This window comes from Littorina saxatilis, linkage group LG2 (assembly GCF_037325665.1).
Source record: "Littorina saxatilis isolate snail1 linkage group LG2, US_GU_Lsax_2.0, whole genome shotgun sequence".
Classification (NCBI taxonomy): Eukaryota; Metazoa; Mollusca; class Gastropoda; order Littorinimorpha; family Littorinidae; genus Littorina; species Littorina saxatilis.
This window is the reverse complement of record NC_090246.1, coordinates 21,929,676-21,947,636: the sequence shown is the minus strand read 5'-3', so window position 1 is coordinate 21,947,636 and position 17,961 is coordinate 21,929,676. Positions and strand designations below refer to the sequence as shown.

General features: G+C 40.3%; 1 protein-coding gene across 1 annotated transcript in view; it reads right to left on the bottom strand.

Annotated features, from left to right (window-relative positions):
• Nucleotides 1-369: 369 nt before the first annotated feature.
• LOC138958481 (5-phosphohydroxy-L-lysine phospho-lyase-like) overlaps nucleotides 370-17,961 on the bottom strand; it is a 44,206-nt gene continuing 26,614 nt past the window's right edge. Inside the window, exons 4-11 of the mRNA XM_070329643.1 lie at nucleotides 17,079-17,159; nucleotides 10,935-11,034; nucleotides 9,951-10,159; nucleotides 8,174-8,268; nucleotides 7,464-7,588; nucleotides 6,448-6,602; nucleotides 5,762-5,851; nucleotides 370-5,196 (exon numbers count right to left, since the gene is read on the bottom strand). Coding sequence (XP_070185744.1) covers nucleotides 4,830-5,196; nucleotides 5,762-5,851; nucleotides 6,448-6,602; nucleotides 7,464-7,588; nucleotides 8,174-8,268; nucleotides 9,951-10,159; nucleotides 10,935-11,034; nucleotides 17,079-17,159 — 1,222 coding nt within the window. The 3' untranslated portion in view covers nucleotides 370-4,829. The remainder of the gene's footprint in view (nucleotides 5,197-5,761; nucleotides 5,852-6,447; nucleotides 6,603-7,463; nucleotides 7,589-8,173; nucleotides 8,269-9,950; nucleotides 10,160-10,934; nucleotides 11,035-17,078; nucleotides 17,160-17,961) is intronic.

The window sequence follows — 17,961 nt, the reverse complement described above, 5'->3', positions numbered from 1 at the left end:
GTACCGTAAACCAAGAATAGTGACGTAAGAAAATAGAATGTCGTCTTTTGATTTGGAACGTGATGTGTTTTAGAATGGAGATGTGGTAGTGTGTGTGTGTGTGTGTGTGTGTGTGTGTGTGTGTGTGAGAGAGAGAGAGAGAGAGAGAGGGAGAGAGAGAAGGAGTGAGGGAGAGAGAGTGTGTGTGTGTGTGTGTGTGTGTGAATGTCTGAAGAGTACTCGGGTCCAGCGCGAGCGTTTTTTATTAAAAAAATCTGAATAATCAAGAGCTTAATTGGAAAGCTTAAATTTGGAGTTTTGAAAGGGGGGTACATGTACCACTGTAACATCTTAAAGTGTGAAACAAAGAACAAACCTGCACTGAAACAATTGAAATGTTTAAATTGTTTTTAATGTGATAGAATGCTTTTCTGTAGTTGAATATCATAACACAGCTTCTGCATCATCTCTGTGTCCAGACAATTACATGAATGATATTGAGATAGGCATACTTCCAATAAAATCTACATCGTCTGAGGCATCATATTGAGATACGCATACTTCGAATAAAATGTACATCGTCTGAAGCATCACTAAAAAATATACCATTTTCATCTTTACATACTCAAGGCAAAGAGCTCATCTGCATTCTGCAAGTAAACATTTGTTTTATATATGTGTCTTTATCATTGCATCCACTCGCATATCACTGAGCCCCTTCCTGTATGCAATTCAAAATCAAATGTGTCAACTGGCGACAGACACAATGTGTGCACTGTATCTTATTTATTTGGAAGTGGAATTGATGATGTTTTTGCAATGACATTCACTCAAAGCGTACAATATTGACAAGTATCTGCTTAGTACATTGTCTACACTTATGAATGAGTTATGCTGTATGTGCTCATATAACTTTGAGATGCCAAGCTCTTGGTGCGGCAGGTACGCGCACAAGCACTTTGCAGCAAACAAAAATAGCATGCAGTGCTGACTGACGCTTGAGAATACAATCCTTATAAAAATGTGATACTCACACCTGTTCTCATTAAGCAGCAACTCAATTAGCACTAGATACTGATACCATTTCTTGCAAATAAAATGTTTGCATTTTTTTAAACCATAACTATCAGAAAAACCCCACCATAAAAACAATAAAACCAAACAAACAAAAGCTCCTTGTCGGAAAGAATAATACTCTCAACAGGTCAGGTATACTTGCTTCTGGAAAATACAAATGAAGCATAACTAAAACGCTATGAGCATACTCCGTCACAAAATGCTGAATAAAAAATACTGACTTGAAGCGACATTAAAAAAGGCAGACAAGTACACATGAATACCATATCATAAATGGCAATACAAATTACCATTAAAATGCACTGTGCAAATGAAAAAAAATAAAGGACTTGTTTGCAGAGAAAATAAAACGACATTGAGAGGTTAAAATGACATTGTCTACAAAGGATTAACTCTGTTGTAGAAACGACGAGTCCACTATTAATTTTCTTCTTAAAATTGAGGTTTGAGGTACAGTGAAGGGTTCTATACTTTTGTGTATAAGATAAGTTTTGAAAACGCGCCTTAAAACTAGATGAAACAAAGGTCCTCACACAATGGAAAAGAAATATCTAACGTTATTTGTACTTGTTACCAAAACAACAAATACTTTGAAAAGGATCATTTTATTGCATTTTACACAGATCGAGACACTGACAGTGATTCATTGTTTTTCGAGCCGCGCTAGGGATTAAGTTGATCTGCCGACATCTGTTTCAAATGTCATATTTTGGCACACAAAAAATAAATATAGCATTTATTTACCTTAAGGCAGAGACCGTTTTAAAAAGCAGCATTGCTGTGGTTGCCGGGCTGATAGCCCACAGATTTGAAATCGTTATCGGCCACTTAAAGCAGACAAGTATGAGACAAAGTCAAAAACAGGTAGCCTTTGTAACCATTCCACCGCAGCCTGGCAACAAAGAGAATACTTAACAATGTGGATGATAATTGTAAAGTCATGTGTGTTTTTTCAAGCTATACAATTATATATACAGTCTAAAGTCACCTATACACTGTTTTAACCCTTGACACAACACGTCACGTCTGTTAATTCACGTTACCTGTTGTTATATTACAGAGGCCTTCATATTTTTGGCCATAAGTTTGTTTAATATATTTTACTTGTACAGTTTGATGTTCAGTAGTTATTAATCAACGTTGCATATTGAGGAGGATAGCGAACATATTTTTATTGTACTGTTTTTGACAATGAATTGTAACTAAAAATGAACCCGTTTGTAGGTATAGTAAATAAGCCAGTTTGTCACTGATTCAGTGAACATTAAACAATAAGTTGCAACCAAAGTAAACACGTGAGATGTATGTCAAAACAAATGAGGGTTAAACATAAGATAAAACAAATGCATTAAAGTAGGAAACAAATCTTATGCACATGCAAGTAAAAATGTTAAGATCTTCAACCTGTTGTTTTACCAACATGATGTCAATACACATTTCCTCATCTCTTCTTCCCCACCTGACGTATTTTTGGGTTCTTTACGGATTTTGTTCATGGAGAACCATACAAACAGACACACACACACACACCGTCCTTGCAGTTTCACACAACCCCACCACTACCATCCACTTCTCATAATAACACCATGCATCCAGAATCCAAGTGAATAGACACACCGAATCTGTACTTTGTTTCAGCCCTCTCTGTTCTTTTACCTCAAAAATGTGCTTGCAATACTTTGGTCAGCTTGTTTTTAAGGTCGCAGAGCTATGTGTGCAGGGAAGCCATTTGGCATCAGCAGAACTAAAAAATCTTCTCTCACATCACAAATAACTTTGCTGTCATTTTGGCAGAACGGCCAAACTTTTATTCATGTTGATAAAAACATGACACCAAGGACTGCCATATAAACTTAAATAAATTGCTGAAATTTGTATTTCTGCAATTTTTCTGAAGAAAACAAATCCCACCAATATCCCTGCAGTGTGATAATGAATGTAAAACAAATCATCATCAAGATATCAAAAGGCAGCAGTGTGGAAACGGCCATGCAAACGTGGCACATCAAATTAAACGGACAGATCGAGTTCACCAGGCACCTTAACGAACAACCCCTACCTGGCTCAACTTACCCAGTTCAGATGCATACAATATTCATCTCTCCCGACACCTTTTTGCCCCTTTTATGCTTGGAGCTTGACAAGAGTGACAGAATGTGTCAGCTCCCGAATAATAACTGCGAGCTCCTCTTATGAGAAACATCAATTTGATGAAGTTCAGAGTCTTACAAACGTTGTACAGTGCTTGTACTTCACATTGTGTGAAAGATCAATTGCCCCTCAGGCATGAAATTAGAAAAAAAAGCCTGCAAACATGTAGACTGGATTTTACCACACTGATTCTTGATGTAATCATAAAGATGAGAGAACAGCAGTGGCTATAAATGCAGGTCACAAGATTAACTTGAATTTAACATTGCACGTGAAAAGCTAATAGGGGTAAAATATACGCACATATACATGGTTGAAGTGACACCTGTTATGACCAGTTACTGACTTGCTTTTGACACCTCAAGTCCGAGCAAAACTGTGGACTGTGATTTTAACTGACACAAAGCATCATGAAAGTTGTTTGTTTTTTGTTCTAAGAAAACAGAGAAAAAAAACCTCTCTTCAGGTTAAAGGTTACAGACTTTCTCTTCTTTTCCTGAGTTCATATCATGATTTCTTATGTCGATGTGTTACACTGGTTCTTATACCCAGTTCTTTCTCGTGCTGGATTTTTTACCCAGACTCTGCTGCTTGGTATAAATCAAAGCGACGTAACAAAACATCTTGTCAAGCAAGTTTTTGTTTCCAGCTTCTCCTTCTGGCAATGAACCAAAGCACCTTACTATATGATATTTGTATTTAGCTCTGGCCCTGGGTATGGAAGAACATTGTAACAAGATGCTTGGGTTGAAAACTGGTGTAACACACTAACAGACTTTGTACCCTACTTCCGCTGCTTGGTATGAAATACGGAACAAAGCGCCTTATTAAATCAGATTTGTAAGCAGTGTCTGCCCCTGGATTTGTAAGCAGTGTCTGATGGACTGGGTGGCCGAGTGGTAACGCACTTGCGCTCGGAAGCGAGTTCGACCCTGGGTCAGGGCTTTAGCAATTTTCTCCCCCCTTTTCTAACCTAGGTGGTGGGTTCAAGTGCTAGTCTTTCGGATGAGACGAAAAACCGAGGTCCCTTCGTGTACACTACATTGGGGTGTGCACATTAAAGATCCCACGATTGACAAAAAGGGTCTTTCCTGGCAAAATTGTATAGGCATAGATAAAAAAATGGCCACCAAAATACCCGTGTGACTTGGAATAATAGGCCGTGAAAAGTAGGATATGTGCCGAAATGGCTGCGATCTGCTGGTCGATGTGAATGCGTGATGCATTGTGTAAAAAAAAATTCCATCTCACACGGCATAAATAGATCCCTGCGCCTTGAGTCCGAGTCTGGAGATACGCGCGCGATATAAGACTTCATATAATAATAATAATAAAATAAGAACAGAGAAACAAGGTGATGGCTTTTAGCATATCATCACATTCATGTCCCTAATAGGTTAGCTAACTGCGAGGACGTCACCCCCCTTAGTTTGTTCGCAAGTTGCTGGGTTTGAAAACTGGTGTAACAGATCAACAGCGCAGCAACAGAGCCACTGGTCATGACAGGTGCCACTGTTTGTCTCCAATTTTCACACTCTCTACCACACATTGCATTTGCTGTGCTCTCTGTAACCTGTACACACTTGAGATTCATCTGCACATTTGACAAAGTACAAACAATGCTAGTGAACTTTGGGGGACTGGGCTTTAAGCTCAACCAGGTCTTTGTGAGTGAGGTCGTCGGGAAGTTTGCTGGTGTCAATGCCGCCACCCACAATCACTTTGGCGCGCTTCAGTGTTGGTTCGCCCTCATCCTCCTGCCCCTTTGCAGCGTGTCCATTTGTTGGAATATCGTGGTGAATGTAGTTGGATGGTTTCTCTGAGGAGGACAGGTCAGCCTCGCCGCTTTCTATGTCAGAGAAGATGGCGTCCAGATATCCCACAACAAAGTCAACATCGTCGCGACTGAAGGGCATCGGGGGCTTGAACTTGATGATGTTGCTGTGCGGCCCGTCTTGGCTCAGAAGAACGCGGTGCTCTACCTTCATCCTGCACAAACCATGTTAACTTTGTCTTACATTGTGGAAAAGAAATCGCAAACTGAGATTCACTGCTATTTCCTTGCCCCAGGGATTCACGAAGCTGTTGAAAAAATGCAGTATGTTCAGTGTCATTCTGTGAGTTCGACATATTGACTAAATGTTGTAATTTCGCCTTACAAAACTTGTTAGACTGTCTTTTCAGATTTTCTGTTCTTTACCTCTGTAAATTTACCTCCATCTTAAAACCTTATTTTTAAAACCTTATTATCTCAGATTTTTAAAGGGTCTTAAAAGGCGGGTTCCACTGAACTTCTACTGGGTTGAGACCCCAATGTCACTTTATAATTAACTCATTGTCTCCCAGCTACGGATATATCCGTACCCACTCATATGGCTCTATCTGACCTGGTATGGATATATCCGTACACACAGTCACTTCAGTCGCTTCCTGTAACGTCGATCTAACGCCTGCATTCCAGCGTGTTGCTACACAGTTACTACAATTCTGAGTGACCTGCTGCGTCAACATAGGTGGGGTAGAAAGTGTTAAGGTAGACCAAAAAGTCCCTTACTTTGTGATGGTGTATGTAGCAGCCGGAGTGTGTGGTTCCCTGGTGGCACGATCCTTGACAAGGTCAATGCCAACAAATAGTCCTCTTCCCCTGAAACACAGTTCACATTCAAGATATCAACAGGAAGGAAAAAAAAAGGCTGAAAGCAAGCGGCAGCCTGAAAAAGGCTTTTACCAATGTAAGACTGTTTTGATTTTCACTCTTAAAAGGAATTTTCCCTTTGCAGGTTCACCTTCATACCACATTTTAGGAAGGGTGCCAAGTGGTGCATGCGTTTTTGTTGTTGAAAAGTGTCCCTGTAATTTGTCAGTAGCACTTAAAGGCACAGTCCTTCCCATGAAACCAGTTTGGCTCACCATCTCATAACTGGCCAGACTTTTAAATGGGATAAGATCATCCCTCCACTTAGACACATACAAACAATCAACATCCTGATTGTTTCCCACACAGAGCAAACATGTTTGCATGAATTAATGTCATAAAAAGCCGCTAGTGTCAATTAAAAAATGTATTCATAAAGAAGTCCAACTCTGCACACAGAGCACTCAGAGGCTGTTGAATTTGTGTATGTGTCCAAGAAGCGGGATGGTGTTATCCCATACAAAATCCTGCCCAGATATGAGACGGTAAGTCAACATTTTTCTCCGGGAAGGACTGTAAAAACACAAAGTTGAAAGTGGCCGTACCTGACATCCCCAATAATGGGGTGTTTTGCCTTCATCTTCAAAATCTCATCTATGAGGTAGCCCCCCACGTCTTGGGCGTGTTTCATCAACCCCTCCTCTTCAATCACGTCCAGCACAGCCAGGCTGATAGCACAGGACACGGGGTTGCCACCGTACTGAAACACCATCACTGACAATAGTAGAAGATGTCAAATCTGAAAATTTGATGCAAAACACTATACAAGATAACAGCTTCAGGTCTGATTCCATTTTGGTTTAAACAAAACTTGATTCCATTTCAATACCATGACATAATATGTACAATATTTGGCATCGAGGATCTGTACTCAAGCACAATGCTAATTGCTTACACAGTGGTACCTGTGATGAAAGGACACCCTTGGGACCAGCCAAAAGTGTCCAGACATTGCAGGTGGCCTTTCATGACAGGCATATTTTGGTAGAGATAATATTAATAGACAAAGGGATGCCAGGAGGTGTCCTTTTAAAGGAGGTGTCCATTCATCAGAGGGGCCACACATCGCAGGTACCACTGTGTTAGCAAATCCCAAGATAAACAGACAGCACTTTTGAATGGATAGTAAAAGCACAAAGCAACAGCATTAGAGGGACACTCCTTTCTGTGTTTGGCTCACCATGTCTGATCTGTGACCAATAGAGGGATGATCTTATCCTGTGTAAAAACCTGGCCAGGCCAGTGTCAGTGAGCCGAACAAGAGCAAGAGTGTGCCTTTAAACAGGTCAGCACCATGCAATTAAAAGGGCTACACTGAATTCACCCCCAAAGAAATGTCCATAGTTGTTACACGTATAAGCACATACAATGACATGTCTTATGCAGTACATTGAAATCTCCCATTTAAGACTTCCAAAAATGTGAGACAATCAGGTCTTAAAATGGAGATAAAATTACAGAGGTTAATTATGGACAGCACAACTGAAAGATCAAGGTCTTAAAAAGGGGGAGTCTTAAATTGGGGGGTCTTAAAAGTGAGGTTCCACTGTATTTGACTGACCGTGTTGAAGTACTCGACACCACAGGCCTGGAAGCTGGCGGCAATGTCAGCGGTGGTGATGACGGCTGCTATGGGATGCCCGTTGCCCATGGGTTTACCCACTGTCACGATGTCTGGCACCACACCTGAAACACACACGTACCTGATATAGCCACACAATCAACTATCAGTTCATGGGCAACATGGGTAAATGATGAATTGAAGATTTAACCTCCTCCATGGCAGCACCAGTGTCAATTATAGGGAAAGGTTTCGTTAATATCCTTCCAAAACATGGTTAAAATGTTTTACAGGTTGAGAGATAAGTTCACATTTTGTCTTGTAGCAGGAATAAAACCCTCATGCAATATATAAACAGCTCAGACATGCTTCATTTCCTTGAAAGATATGGACTGATGCTGTGCAAAATATCCTTGACTTTTTCAATTTACAGCATCACACACACACACACACACACACACACACACACACACACACACACACACACACACACACAGAGGAACAAGTGTCAAAATGATATAGTGAGTATATAAGCTTTGTATTCCAGCCACTATTCAGTAAAACACACTGATTTTAGGGACACATTTCTAGTCAAAAATGTTACAAGTTGGGTTTTTTCCACCTGAGACGGGTGAGTTGGAGGGAGGAGGAAAGGGGTGTGGAGGTGGTGGTGCAAGTTTAAGGGAGAACAGTACTCGGAGATGACTTACCATCTACCTGAAAGGACCACATATGAGAGCCGACACGCCCAAACCCAACCTGTACCTCGTCAGCAATGCAAACTCCTCCTGCTGCATGCACAGAACTGCACACAAACCAAAAGTAACGCCCAGGATCCATTAACCCAAAGATAAGATAAGATAAGAACATTTTAATGTCCATTTTTATTTTACATAAACATTGACATTTTTTTCTTTTGGCACCACATTGCATTTCTAATAACACAAAGACACGATCAAAAACATTAATCGGACATAAATGCTGAGATCAAATTAAGTTATGCTTCGAGTTAAGGTTTAGATGCAATTTCTGTATGTACTTATGTTAGGATATCATACATATACTTCCACTATATCGCAGTCTTCTGACACAGAAGCTATACATACTGCAAATTGTTAAAAAATGGCAATCTGGCTTGTCGATTGCACAATGCCACACGTTTGATGACCTCAGAAAACGGTAGGTCCTGATTAATTTTTTCCAGGTCTAAGCATTCTGTCGTAATATAGAGAAATTTGTGATGTTGTGGAAACACCATAAAGTGAAAGTCCCATGTATTAGAGTTAGTTCTGTTGAAACCCAAAACAGTGATTAAAACTTGTGCATATTCTGATCCTGTTCAGACGAGGCTGGTGACAAATTAACAGTCAAATTCAACACAAGAATGCAGAGAGGGCACATTTTTCTTCTTATATACTGTACTTGTAATAATAGTTTTTACATTTAGTCAAGTTTTGACTAAATGTTTTAACATAGAGGGGGAATCGAGACGAGGGTCGTGGTGTATGTGTGTGTGTGTCTGTGTGTCTGTGCGTGTGTGTGTAGAGCGATTCAGAGTAAACTACTGGACCGTTCTTTATGAAATTTTACATGAGAGTTCCTGAGTATGATATCCCCAGACAGTTTTTTCATTTTTTCGATAAATGTCTTTTATGACGTCATATCCGGCTTTTTGTAAAAGTTGAGGCGGCACTGTCACACCTTCATTTTTCAAATTGATGAAATTTTGACCAAGCAATCTTTGACAAAGGCCGGACTTCGGTATTGCATTTCAGCTTGGAGGCTTAAACATTAATTAATGACTTTGGTCATTAAAAATCTGAAAATTGTAATTAAAATTATTTTGTTATAAAACGATCCAAAATTACTTTTATTTTATTTTTCATCATGTTCTGATTCCAAAAACATATAAATATGTTATATTCGGATTAAAAACAAGCTCTGAAAATTAAAAATATAAAAATGATGATTAAAATTAAATTTCCGAAATCGTTTTAAAAACTATTTCATCTTATTCCTCGTTGGTTCCTGATTCCAAAAACATATAGATATGATATGTTTGGATTAAAAACACGCTCAGAAAGCTAAAACAAAGAGAGGTACAGTAAAGCGTGCTATGCAGCACAGCGCAACCGCTACAGCGCTAAACAGGCTCATCACTTCCACTGCCTTTTGCACTAGTGGCGGACTATGGTTATTGTTAAAAAATGCAGTGCGTTCAGTTTCATTCTGTGAGTTCCACAGTTTGACTAAATGTAGTAATTTTGCCTTACGCGACTTGTTATTTGATGCCTTTGGCAACGCATTTGTGTTTTAAAATGACCATTTCTAGTAAAACAAAATTTGCATCACCTCCCCCACCCCCAAACACACAGACATGCACACACACTCTCTGTCTCACCCCTCCCTTCTTCCCCATCACAAAGTCCTTCCCTGTATTCCCCACCTCCCACTCCACATAAAGAGAGATAAACAAAAGAGTCTTACTTATAAACACGCTGCAGATAGCCCTCAGGATAAATGACCTGGCCGCCACAGCTCTGCATGGACTCTGCGATGAAGCAGCACACGCCCTTTCCTTTATTCTCGACGTCCTTAATGACACTGTCCACTTCTCCTGCGTACTTTGCCCCCAGGTCCTCTCCTGGGTAGTCACAGTCACGGAATTTGCCACGATAGGTGTCTGGACAAGGCACCTGCAGAAAAATATCAGTCTATTTTTAACCAAGTGTTGAAAGTAAAGAGAAACCCTTCCGAAAATGAGGCTTTCCATTAATTACTATTAAAAGCTGCTGTGCTTATTTCATTCTTTTCAAATAATTATCCTCAGATAGAGATGTTTATGCATACCAGTTTGTTTGTTTGTTTGTTCGTTCATGGGCTGAAACTCCCACGGCTTTTACGTGTATGACCGTTTTTATCCCGCCATTTAGGCAGCCATACGCCGCTTTCGGAGGAAGCATGCTGGGTATTTTCGTGTTTCTATAACCCACCGAACTCTGACATGGATTACAGGATCTTTTTCGTGCGCACTTGGTCTTGTGCTTGCGTGTACACACGGGGGGTGTTCGGACACCGAGGAGAGTCTGCACACAAAGTTGACTCTGAGAAATAAATCTCTCGCCGAACGTGGGGACGAACTCACGCTGACAGCGGCCAACTGGATACAAATCCAGCGCGCTACCGACTGAGCTACATCCCCGCCCATGCATACCAGTGATTTTCGGGACTTCAAGGAGCTTTGTTGTAAAATGCACAACACCTTGTTGTTAGGTAAACATGCCATGTGGGTACATGAGCACTCATCTTCAGCGGAAACGGTCAACAGGTCTCAGGAGACAAAGTTGAGAATAAAGGATGCACCTTTTAGTGATGAAAATCTGCACACACACACACACACACACACATGCACACACACGTACGCACGCATGCACGCACACATACACACACACTCTGTAGTTATGCTCTCACCACATGCACGTAGTCTGGCTGTTTGTGAACGTTGTCCACCATTCCGTCCAGTTTGTAGCGACTGATGTTGATCAATGATATCACATGGCCATGGTAAGCTCTGCAACAACCATAGCACACAACCTGCAATGAGCTTTGTTTTATCATAACAATATTTTGTCGTGCCTTTAACAGCTTGTGTGTGTTTTTACAAAATCCAAGGATAAATAGCCATGTGCAAGAAACCATGACCAGACAACTATCAGTTTAAGTGTCTGCCACCACATCACAGAAAATAATACATGTATTGAAAGGAAAGCCCCAATGTCTTGTCACTGTTTTCCTGTTCTCTTCCTCGCTAATTTTACCATCGATTTATTTACACTAGGTCTGCTTTTCACATTATTTTAAACAAAAGAAAACAGACAAACATACAAACAGAAAAAAGAACAAAATAAACAAAAGCAAAAAAAACAAAAACCCACCCAATATTGAGAGTTATATATATCCCTACTTATTCCTGTCTGAAACAGGAATTAGTTACCTCACAGCATAAATGTTCACAGCTATCATGCTTGTGATATTCTATTTATTTTCATAGTCTCCTGTCATCTACAAGTCATCTCAGAGAGCTGGATCCTGTTCTTCATCTAGCAAAGATTGTTTCTATCTTCCTAAAGGATCAATTTCAAGGTACTTTTTCTTCCCAAAATTACCCTTCCCCCCAAAAAACACCCTTACACACACAAAACCAAAACCCCAACAAATCAAAACAACAATAACAACAACAAACACACACACACATACACACACACATACACACTCACACACACAAATGATAACAACAAAAGGAAAATAAAAAATCCTATACCCACAAAAATCAATCGTCCTTGGAAGGGCAATATTAATTCAGGCCAATTAATGCACCTGCTCATGCAATCAAATCTCATTTGATTTTGTAACCCGTTCACTTGAAACCGTGCTGGTATTTGTCATGAGTGTTGATAAGCAGAAGTTGCAAGTTGCATTTCTCATTCTCATTCTCATTACTTTATTGTCCCATCGCTGGGAAATTCGGGTCGCTTCCTCCCAGTGGAAAGCTAGCAGTAACGGAGTCGCGCTACCCAGGTGTCAGCGTGTTTAGGTGTATTCAGCCACCTGCACTTATGGCAGAATGACCAAGGTCTTTTACGTGCCATTGTGATGACACGGGGTGGGACATGGCTTCCGTCTCTGGGTCTGCACATAAAGTTGACCCGTGTCCGTCCCGGCCCGAATTCGAACCTGCGACCTTTCGATCACAAGTCCAGTGCTCTACCAACTGAGCTACCGGGCCCATTTAATGTACATGTAGTATTGTGTTGAAAGGGGAACGAAAAACAGAGAAAGAGGTGGCCGCATTTCCATGGTTTTTCCCCTCCACCATCCTGCTTTATGAGATTGTTTTACAATTTGCTCATTTGTGACCCTCCACCACGGAATGAGTCGCATGTCACCTTTGCATGATTTTCATATTTCTACATTTTCCTGAAGAGTTTTTTATGCTCTATCCAGTGGTGAAAACCGTTTTAGAAAAGAGCGAAAACTGTTTGAGTTATAAGCCTGTGACTAAGGTGACCCACACACTGTTACCAGACACTCCCCGGACTTATATTAAGCCTAGCGCAGAACCACGCGAGGTGACATGGGACTCATTTCGTGGTGGAGGGTCACATTTGACATTTTCTGTCATCTGTTGGTTTGTGCAGTGCCGTTGTTTTGTCAGTGATTCTCCTTTCTTTCTGTTCTATCGTCTTTCTTCTTCTTTTTTGTGTGTACTTGTCTTTTCATGCCTGAAGAAGACCCATTGGTCGAAACGTCGCCGTTATTTCTTCCGTGTTCGTCATTTTAATGTGAGTACAGTGCTTTTTTGTCTTTTTTTAAATTTTCAAATAAATCAATAATTTATAATGATAAGATATTTCACAGTAGAAGCTGCATGAGAAGGGACTGCACTCATTAGATTTTTGTTTTGTTTGTTTGTTCGTTAGTAAGAATGGGACTAACGGTTGACAAGTATAAAAGAAAGAAAGAAACAAAAAACTTGCAAACAAAAACAAAAAACCCTCTATATAGCCACTCCATCTGAGCGACCATTTTAATAGCAACTTTGCCCATTTAAATTAACACACTTAAGTAATGATTTGGTGCTTGGCAACCAGTCATGCCTGGGCTGTTAAATCCCTCCCTTTCTATCCCCCCCCCCCCTCCCCCCTTCCTTCATGCAATCAAATATCCATCCTCTTCTCAAGAAATAACGGGGAAAAAAAGAAAAGAAGTAAATTAGACAAATGTGTATCCTGCTGGCTGGTTTCTATTCCTGTATAGCAACTGCGCAGTTAAGTTTAGTGAAAAAAAGAAAGGTGGGTTTGGTCTAAGACGGCTACGGCGGAATAAATGTCTTAATGTGCGAGCGTGTGTGTGTGAGTGTGTGTGTGTGCGTGCATGTGTGTGTTTGTGTGTGTGTGTGTGAGGGGGAGAAGAGAGAGAGAGAGAGAGGGGGGAAAGAGGGGGAAAATATATCGGTCTACAAGAAATAAGAGCAAGAGATCAAAGTGTTATTTAAAGAAACAAACATATGGATCGTTCCTGCATTCAGCACTGCAAGAAAAAAATCTGTGAATTGTTAAAAAGTATCCACTGGGTTGGTCTGAATCATGAAACTTGTTTCAAAAGAAAATTCTCACTCCACACAGTCAGAGTGGTGGAACTGGGATGCTTCTGTTTTTAACTAAAATAGTACTCTTAGCTAGGGTTTAAACCTGGCCCGATGTGTGATTGATCTGAAATGCTTTATACGAAAAGGCAAGCACTTTTCATCCACACTATCTCACAAACACGTCTGTTGCATTTCTTTTGTAGATGAGTATTATAAACTCCATTCTGGCATCACACTATCTCACAAACACGTCTGTTGCATTTCTCTTGTTGATGAGTATTATAAACTCCATTCTGGCATCACACTGCTCTGCTAAGGAGGAAAAGGCCTTGAGAAAATGTCAGCCAAATAGAGTAGGCTTCCTGGAGGGCACACGAAGGTCAGAATGATATTGATTCCAGTAAACAAGAAGGGACAGGGGAAAAAATAAAGAGGGACAATTTTAAAAGAACACTTTAAAGGTACAGTCTTTTTTGTGAAAACAGTTCAGCTTACTAGTATCTCCGATCTTCCCAGAAAACAAGAATTAAGGGACAGAGGAAAAAAATAAAGAGGGATAATTTTAAGAGGTACATTTAAAGGTACAACTTTTTCCGTGAAAACAGCTCAGCATACTATCTCAGATCTTCCCAGCAAACAAGAATTAAGGGACAGGGGAAAACACTAAAGAGGGACAATTTTAAGAGGTTCATTTAAAGGTACAACTTTTTCCGTGAAAACAGCTCAGCATACTATCTCAGATCTTCCCAGCAAACAAGAATTAAGGGACAGGGGAAAACACTAAAGAGGGATAATTTTAAGAGGTTCATTTAAAGGTACAATTTTGTTGTGTGAAAACAGCTCAGCATACCATCTCAGATCTTCCCAGGCTTTTACACTGGTACATACGTACCTCCACTTGGACACATTCCAAAAATCAACAGCCTGGATGCTTTGTGTGCATTCTAGGGGGAATTAATTTCTTCAAAAGCCACAAGTGCCAATCTGCAAAGTTCATTAATAAAACAGTTCTGACTTTGCACCTAAAGCAGTCAGTATGTTGATTTTTGGCATGTGTCGAAGTGAAGGGATGGTCTTACCCCATATATAAAAGCCTGTGCAAATGTGAGAGAGTGTGTTTTCAGGGGAAGGACTGTGCCATGTCAGTCTGCAAAGTGAATCCAGTTAAAACAAGAAATTCCTCCGAGGTAGGAAAAACACCCCTGTCAAAGGGAAATAACCTTCTCAGTTGGTGGCAGTGACTGAGTGAGAATGGTTATTTCCCTTTGACCATTAAGATGTCCCTCTATAAGTCCTTGTATAATTTTAATCCACCAATAACTCCCTAACCGTGTGTTTGACTGGTCCCAATTTTTGTAAGGACCGTCTCAGGAATGTATAGAACCTGTTCACCAAGTTTGGTGACGATCGGTCCGTTCATTCTTGAGATCTATATGCGAACACAAACAAACAAACAAACACATCGACCGAATCCTATACACACCCCTATACCGGGGGTGTAAAAACAAAAAACAACAACTCTGCACAGAGAGTACTCAGGCTATTGATTTTGTGTATGTGTCCAAGCGGACTGATGCCATTATCACTTGTAAACTTCAGGGCAGATCTAGGTAATGTACATCATCTCCAAAATGAGAAGGAATGTATCTTTACGGAAGTGACATAGTTTTCCATAATTGCTTTTATGTTTTTTCCCCCCTTTTGCTTCTGAATCTTTAGAGTGAGAGTAATATACCAAGTCTGAGTGGACTGCCGATGCAAAAACAAACAGTCAACATAAGACTGTTGTCTTGAATAGCACCGATATAAATTACCTCCCCAAAAAGATCTTGGACGCAGCTGAGCAGACGGAATTTAAGAGCTGAATAGGTTAACCAAAAAAGGGTAAATCTACATGAAAAAGACAGACTGTTGCTTCAAACTCACAAAGCACTAAAGAGCTTATTTTGTACAAACCAGAAACAAATCACAACCTTCAGATCCCCCCCCCCCCCCCCCCCAACCCAACCCCCCCCCCCCCCAAGCCCTGTGAAAGCCTGAGAGAGAGAGCCTGATGAGAGAGAGAGAGAGAGAGAGAGAGAGAGAGAGAGAGAGAGAGAGAGAGAGAGAGAGAGAGAGAGCCTGATGAGAGAGAGCCTGATGAGAGAGAGAGAGATAGCCTGATGAGAGAGAGAGAGAGCCTGATGAGAGAGAGAGAGAGAGAGAGAGAGAGAGAGAGAGAGACAAGACAAGACAAGACAAGACAAGACAAGACAAAATCTTTATTATCGAGGGTAATACTAACAGATAAGCAAGAATATTGCTTTTTTACATCCAGCCCTCGCCCTAATATAGGGTCAACAAGAACAGAAAACAATATAATCAAAGAACTATCACATCAAACTTAATACATTATAACTGTATATACAGATACAAATTTAAAAATAAATTGTCATACTGCATTTTAAGTACAATTTCCAATGATAAAAAGTGTCAATTTTAAAAATTTATGTTATAACTTAATTTAGATCTGCACATTAGTATAATTTTGTTTAAGGCCAAAAAAAAAAATAGGTCTGTTTACGGTAACCCGACCGACCCTATTTTATTCGCGCGACCCTAGACTTTTTTTTGGCATTTGGGAAAAAAAAAATTAAATAAAAAAATCTTGTTTTTTGGGCAAAATAACGTAAAAATATGGTTTTTTGGAAAAAAAAAAAAAAAAAAAAAAAAAATCCCGACCTACCGACCCTATTTTTTGGGCCTATGTTACCGTAAACAGACCTATTCTTTTTTTTGGCCTAACATGCACATACATTTCAAATGAATTGATGAACAAATTTTAAACAAGAGGCGAAGCCTTCAAGGCTCACGTAAGAAATCGACAAACAGTAACACAAACTCAATCACTCCGTCACACATACACACACACACACACAGTAAGCATTGGTGACACTGTGCAAGAAAGAGAGACACTAGATCTGGATCTGTCTGTCTGCATGTAGCCTACTTACAGGTCTACACGACTGCCAAATAGTCTCGGCCAGCTCAAAATAACAATGACCGAGACATTCCTTCGCGTGACGTCTAACCCTCTTACGCCATAATGTGACGTCTTCAAATGACGAAATGTTAAAGTTTCTACCACAGACATACACACGCACGCACGCACGCACATACGCACATACGCACGCACGCACAGACAGACAAAGTTACGATCGCATAGGCTACACTTCGTGAGCCAAAAATTGATGAGAGAGAGAGAGAGACAGAGAGAGAGAGACAGAGAGAGAGAGAGCGAGAGAGAGAGAGAGAGAGATAGAGAGAGAGAGAGAGAGAGTGAGAGAGAGAGAGAGATGGAGAAAGCGAGAGACAGACAGACAGCCAGAAAGAGACACCTACTGAAAGATATTCAGCACGCCAACCCGACAGCTAAGAAGTGTTTTTAAGCCATCTAATCGTGCATCATGATGTGGAAATGTACCAACCTGTCAAGAGTGAGAGTCTCCGTGTTCTTGGTGTGATGAAGAGCCAGTCTCAATGCCAGGTCGTTGGCTTCTGATCTGTTGGTGAAAAAAATAGATATAAGAAAAAAAAATCAGGTATTTGATTTCACAGAGGCCTTGTTTGTAGAATTGCGCACAGAGAGAGAGAGAGAGAGAGAGAGAGAGAGAGAGAGAGAGAGAGAGAGAGAGAGAGAGAGAGAGAGAGAGAGAGAGACAGACAGACAGACAGACAGACAGACAGACAGAGAGCAAAAAATAGAAAATGAGATTAAATGTGTGTGTGTGTGTGTGTGTGTGTGTGTGTGTGTGTGTGTGTGTGTGTGTGTGTGTGTGTGTGTGCATGACGTCATTACAAAATATCCTCCATCTGACAGCATGAAAATCCCAAGGACATAGGGATGTGTGTGATGGGGATTTGAAGGGGAGGTGGGGGGGGGGGGGGGGGTTGCTAGGGTGCTTTTAGAGGGTTGGGCTCTATACTTCTCGATTTCTCAATGACTTTTGCACCTTTATACCATGATCATACCCATAAAACGTAAAATTGATTTGTTTTTTTGCTTTGTTTTTTAAATGAAAATTTAAAAAAACAAAAACATTTTTTCATTTGACAAGTAAACTCTGCAAAAAAATCATTGCTCCCATTTTCGTACTCCAACTAAAACATTCATTTAAAAGTGTGCCAGATAGCTAAGTAGAAGGACTTTAATGACATAGAAAGTGTGAATGAAATGACACGGGAATGAATGTTTTAGTTGAGGTACGAAAATGGGTGCAATACTTTTTTTGCAGACTTTTTATCAAGTGACATCAGGGCTAATCTATGCAATTTAGCAAAGTCTGAGCAGTAAATGGAAATGGTAAGGCC